The sequence below is a fragment of the Rhagoletis zephyria genome, unplaced genomic scaffold (assembly GCF_001687245.7).
Source record: "Rhagoletis zephyria isolate East Lansing unplaced genomic scaffold, Rhagoletis_zephyria_1.1 Rzeph_scaffold_03815, whole genome shotgun sequence".
In the NCBI taxonomy this organism is placed as follows: Eukaryota; Metazoa; Arthropoda; class Insecta; order Diptera; family Tephritidae; genus Rhagoletis; species Rhagoletis zephyria.
The window spans coordinates 16,769-23,185 of NW_016160898.1; the positions used below are offsets into that span (position 1 = coordinate 16,769).

The window sequence follows — 6,417 nt, forward strand, 5'->3', positions numbered from 1 at the left end:
AATCCATAAAATCCGTTCCCTGCTTATGAAGTACCATTGGTAAGATATTTTATCACCCTTTTAATTTCCTTGCGAATAAGCTCATTCAAAGTATGGGAGAAGAAGGTAAGATAAACGAGTGTCATTCCATGTTCCATGACTAAAGAAAAAATTGGGACGTGAATGAGTTTTTCCGCAAATAAATATAAAGGGTGCGAAAATACCTTTCCACTGATATCTCTTAAGTCTATATCGGTAAAGTTTTGGAGCAGTTATTCAAGTTTTTCTTACACAAATCTTTCAAAAAAGTTAAAAAATAGCATCATAAATCTCATTTTTATGATTCCGTTGATACAATTCTTTAATTTTCTTATGTAGATTTTTTGAGCTTAAACTGTTTTGTCATCCGAGGGAATTTTTTCCAAAAAATCCTTTAAGAAACTATTTTTATTCATAAAAAAAACTAAATTTTTAGAGGTATTTCCAAACCGGCCCAGCTCGCGTAAATCTTAATATCTTTCCGAAATATTTTGGTAAAAGTCTTAAAATATACTAGGTTTGGTAATCCCGCCGGAAAAACCGAAACTTTTTTTGGTGATACAGAATACAGCAGTCGAAAAATTTATAACCACATCAAATTTTGACAATTTTCATATTAGTTTTGTTTATATTTAATTTTGGTTAGTTTTTTATAGTACATTATTTGACAACACCCGTGTAAATACAAGTTTAAAGGCAGTGTCACACGATTGGGTATTTGCCAAAATTTGGTGCAAATCGTATTCCAATTGTTTGAATGCCCAAAATTTTTTTTATCCCAATCACGAAAATTAATTTGTTCAAATTTTTCAATAGAAAATCGCTGTATTTTACCAATCTTTTGACTCATTTTTTTATTTTGAACTAATCTGTACAACTGTACCAATCGAGTGCCACTGCCTTAAAAATTTATGCAATTAAAAAAAAAAATCAACAAATTTTCGGAAAAATTTCGAGTTTGTTAATTAGATTCTGCGTATTCAGTTTTGTTGCCCATTGAATTATAATAGAATGAAGTACAAGTTTTAAATGGCTAAAAACTACAATTGATTTTTTAGAACTTTTAGAAAAGCTCGAAATTTGTACGAAAAGTTTGTTGATTTTTTTTAATATTGCACAAATTTGGAAACTTGGATTTACACGGGTTTTGTTAAAGAATGAACAATATTTTTATAAAAAATAACCAAAATGAAATAACGAAAATGATACGTTGAAACTTGACAAAAAGTTGTTCGGCTATAAGTTTTTGACCACTGTATGTATTTTTTAATATCTTTAATGGAACATGCACATTGTACATTAAGGAAGTGCATAACAAAATTAAAGAATATATGCCTTTTCTCCTTTTTTCAAAGCTCATTTTGCCTTTTTTCGAGTTTTTAGGCAAATCCTACATTTCTATATTTCGGAAGGGGGCCGTTGGGGTCGGTCAGAACACTTACAAGTTCCTCCCCTTAATACGGCCTTGTTAAGTACATTATAGTTTCAGAATAGGATTTATGTTTATTCGCACATTTGCATACGCTTGCTTATTCATATTATAGTCAGCCCTTTAGTATTTGGTTTCGTTACAAATATTTGTTTTCGATACCTACTCAATACTTGGTTCAAAAGTATCGATACCAAAATTACTTGGTATCGAACGAATAGTACCGAGTATGTACTTGTATTTACCTGTATCGTTTCATCCCTATTCTCCTTTTTATTTCGTTGCTGGGTAGGAAAGGTTCGTAAAAAGTTATTTTCCAATTTTTGTGTATTGTTTAGTCACGACATGATAGCGTAATTTAATATGATGTTAAGAATGACTTAATTTTGCTGTGCCTGTGAGAGACATAAGTTAATTTTGTTATTGCTATGTTAAAAATATTTGCTACTCTTGACCACGTGGACTGTTGGCTGATAACCAAGAAAATTGCTGTTTTGATTGAATTGACTTTGTTCTTTATTTTTATATTTATCATGTAGACTTAAACAGCAAAGATGGGTAAGGGAAATAATATGATTCCAAATGCTCATTTTCACAAATGGTGGCAGCGGAACGTGAAGACATGGTTCAATCAGCCTGCACGCAAATATCGCAGACGCCAAAATCGCGTCAAGAAAGCTAAAGCTGTATTCCCGCGTCCGGCACAAGCATTGCGCCCTGTTGTGCGCTGCCCAACTATCCGTTATCACACCAAATTACGTGCAGGACGCGGATTTACTCTCGAAGAATTGAAGGTAGCAAACATTTCTAAAGCTCAGGTCGATCATAATTTCATTTTCTATGGATTAGGGTGCCGGATTAACATATGGATTCGCCAGAACCATTGGTGTTTCTGTAGATAAGAGACGCAAGAATAAGTCGTTGGAATCGCGTCAACGAAATATTCAGCGCTTGAAGGAGTACAAGAGCAAATTAATTTTGTTCCCTATCAATGAAAAAAAGATCCGTAAGGGCGAATCTAACCTGGAAGAATGCAAATTGGCTACTCAACTCAAGGGAACAGTTATGCCAATTAAGAAGGAACAGCCACTCATTGAATTCCGTGAGATCGCTAAGGATGAACAGAAATTCAAGGCATTCGCTACTCTGCGGAAAGTAAGTTTATCTAATAAGTGTTACTTTTTTTATCGTACGTGTGGATTTTTTTACATTTTTAGGCTCGGTCTGATGCTCGTCTGGTTGGTATTCGTGCTAAGCGGGCCAAGGAAAATGCTGATAATCCTGATGATGCTAGTAAAGATGTGAAAAAGTCCAAAAAGTAAATTTGTTTAAAAATTTTAAATAAAATAACATTTTTGCGAAATATTACATGTTTTATTTGAGTTGTTAAATTTCCTTAGAGGGTATAACGACTTCATTTATTGGCGTAAATGCAGTTTGGACCCAAATCGCAAATTAAAAAAAAAAATATTTGGATCGATAGAGATGTTGTTGTTGTTGTTGTAGCAGCATACAAATTCCCCAAAGACTTTTTGGGGAGTGTTGCTGGAGTGACAGTCCTTGGCCAGATATAAATCTGGGTCGTTCCGGTTACGTAGACCCGACTGTCGTGGGAACGGAGATGAATGAGCTGAGTATTACGGTATACTTCTTTTTTTGGGGAAACAACGACAAGAATTATCAAAGGTTAAAGTTCAAAATAAGCTATTTCTGAAACCAAGAATTCTTTCAAACAAATGGATGGATTTTGAAAATTTTGATCTCATTTAATAGGAAATTTGATTCTCTTTAATATTTTATACGTAGTTTATATATATGTTATGTAGTTCTTACAAAAATTGAATCAATGTAAAATAATTATAAAAAAGTTTACAAACCCTAAGTGCGGCCGACGCCGCTTACGCAGAAAGGTGTTCAGTACCTTCGCAACACAGAAAGATAATTCTTTTTTATGAGGGTTATAATCCCTAAGAGCGGCCAAAGGCCGCCTACGCAGAAAGGTGTTCAGTGCCTTTTCATCGCAACACGGAAAGAGAACTCTACTTTATGAGGGTTATAATTCCTAAGCGCGGCCGAAGGCCGTCTACGCAGAAAGGTTTTCTCTGCAAAAGTTGTTCAGTGCCTTTTCTTCACAACACAGAAAGAGAATTCTACTTTGTGAGGGTTATAATCCCTAAGCGCGGCCGAAGGCCGCCTACGCAGGAGTTCAGCTCTTTTTCAGCAACACAGAAAGGAGAATTCTGCGTAGTAAGGTTTACAATTCCTAATCGCGACCAAAGGCCGCCTACGCAAAAAGGAGTTTTGTGAAAAAATACTGTATAGCGTAGCCGATGTTGGACAGACTAGGGTTGTTTTATATAAATACTTTGTACAGTGAGAACTCTTGACAGCATTTCCATTTAATTGTACAACTCAATCTTATAACAAATAGGGTGATTTCAAAAAAATATCGTTTGTTAGATTTCCTATCAAATGCGATACAAATTTTCAAAATCCATCCATCGTTTTTATGGAATCTTGATTTCAAAAATAACTTAACTTGCCCTTTAAACCTTTTGTAGTTGTTGTTTCCCCCCAAAAAAAGAAAAATATACCGTTATACTCAGCTCCATCATCTCTATCGATCCCAAATTTTTTTTTTTTTAATTTGAGGTTTGGAGCCAAACTGCATTTGTTCCCATTTATCTATTAGCAATTAGCTAGAATATATGCATCGAATATTATTTTGTTTAAATATGAACATGTACGTTTAATAATAGAGAATACTAGTATAAAACGTACGTTTTTGGATTAAAAAGCCAAAAGAAGGCAAAAGCCACAAGCTGATCCTTACGCTTAGTTGTACAAAAATGGATTATAGAAGAAATAGATATGCTTCCATAAGTATTCTTTTTCCTTGATGAGATGTGAGCAAGAGTGTTACAAATATGCATAAAAGTTACCGACAATCATGATAAAAACATTTAAATATTTTTATCATGTTAACCATGATAAAAACATTACAAGGTAAATTCATTCTCAATTCGTCGGCCATGATTTTTTTTCTGACGTTTGCCAACATTTTAAAATAATATAAAATTGACAATAAAAAAATTTAATTGTTACTACCCTGCAAACCAAAGTTCCCGAAATCTTTAGGAAATCGTTAGGTGTATCTCATTTCTGTAACGATTTTTTTACGAATTTTCAAAGAAGTGGTTGACACGAACTCGTAAAGAAATTTCTGTACGAAAAATAAAGAAAATTCTGGAAAAATTCTGAAAGAAATTCTTCACATAGCACCATTATTTTCGTTGCTTCACAGATTTTCTTCCGAAATTTCGTAAAAGAATGGAAGTGTGCGTAATTTATTTCATTTTAGAAAATTCGGCAAAAAATCGAATTAAATCTTAACGAATTCTTTAAAATTTCTTTACAATGCAGAATACTCTGAAAAAATGGTTTGCAGCGTAGTTGCTGTTTGAGATTGAAAATGAGAATGTATGTGTGAGAATGAGTTTTGAATTTTAAAATTATTAGTCTGTTCCAATAGCAGTCCGGTTTACAGGATTTAGTCAGAACTTACAGGAAGTCGTTCCTATTGACATAAAACCTGTAAGTGGGAACACATTTGAGAGAGTAACTGAGCAACTGTTCCTAGTCAGAAGTTACAGGATTTAGTCCGGAGTTTTTTTTCCTGTAAGTTCATGAAAAGTGTCAAACGATCAGCTGATTTACATGTGCAAACAAAAACAGAAAGCGGTGAAAGCAAAGAACCTTATATTTGTTAAAAAATGGAAGTAAACAACGAAATATTTGAATATGTATAGATTTTAATAATTATTTAGTGATATTTCAGCCAAATCAGTGTAGTACCAATGACATGTAAACAAACCGTCTGACGTTTTTACAGGAAATAGTGCTTTTTGCGTTCCTATGCACTTCTGCATCTGTTCTTCTTTTACTCTCATTTGAGAGCGTAAAATTGTAGTTTGACAGTTCCACAGGTTTTAGTCCGAAGTTCAAAGGAACAGACTATATATTAGTTGTGATCATTGTGGAAGAATACAAGTGAGATATCTTAGGGTTGACAGATAGTTGACAGGGTGTTCAATATGGCGATGACAGTGTGAACAATATGGCAGCCAATATGGCAAGCAAAACCGAACGGCCCGAAGCTGCAAAACTACGACCCGAATGAAATAAAAGCTCTGATCCAATACTTTTCGTGAAAAATCCTGTAAAACTGTCAAACAGCAAAATTACTCTCTGAAGTGAGAGTAAAAAGTGAGTAACAACAAAAAGTACGTGAACAAAAAAACCATTTTTCCTGTAAAAACGTCAACCAGTGATTGCTTGACAGTTTTCATGATATTACCAGAAGAAAAAGTTCGGGTAAAATCTTGCAACTTCATTCTCTACACAACTCTCCAAAAGTCGCTCTCATTTACAGGATTTTGGAGGATTTCGGAGTACGGGAACATTTTTCCTGTAACTTCCTGCAAGTTCGTGTAAAATCCTGTAAGTTCATGGAGTACTGGATCAGAGCTAATTCGGGAAAAAATAACGGGAAACGCCAGGGTTCCGAGGTGCTGTTTCGTGACCAGGGTTTTGTGCAGCTCCGAAAAAAGATGAAACAGGGTTCTGTGTTTATTGGAATTACAGAAAAGTGTTGCTTTGCAGAATAATTTTTTAATTATAATTTTATTCCAAATAAAGAAAAATTTAATTTTATCGAGTTTCGAAGGAACAAGAAATATCAATAAAAACAATTTTAAACTATGGTTTTTAATAAATTGAGAATATTTTTTTTAATTTTTTTTGAGACAAAATGTAAGTATACTTAATATTTCAGCATGCTACTGTGGCTGCTTTCGTCACTCGCGTGCACTGCCGTGCGCTGTGATAAATATTAGGTTTGTATAGTAACCAATAGCCAGTACTAATTTGTACTGGAACCTGCAAATTTTTACTGGAAAAGTGTATGATAA

The 6,417-nt window shown here is 33.9% G+C and overlaps 1 protein-coding gene across 1 annotated transcript; it reads left to right on the plus strand.

The window, feature by feature from the left end:
• The first annotated feature begins 1,657 nt into the window (after positions 1-1,657).
• RpL13 (ribosomal protein L13) lies at positions 1,658-2,815 on the plus strand. The gene is made up of 4 exons (XM_017624884.1): positions 1,658-1,744; positions 1,987-2,241; positions 2,297-2,602; positions 2,665-2,815. Exons 2-4 carry the CDS (start codon positions 2,002-2,004, stop codon positions 2,767-2,769), a joined length of 651 nt encoding a protein of 216 aa, XP_017480373.1. The 5' UTR covers positions 1,658-1,744; positions 1,987-2,001; the 3' UTR covers positions 2,770-2,815.
• The last annotated feature ends 3,602 nt before the right edge of the window (positions 2,816-6,417 follow it).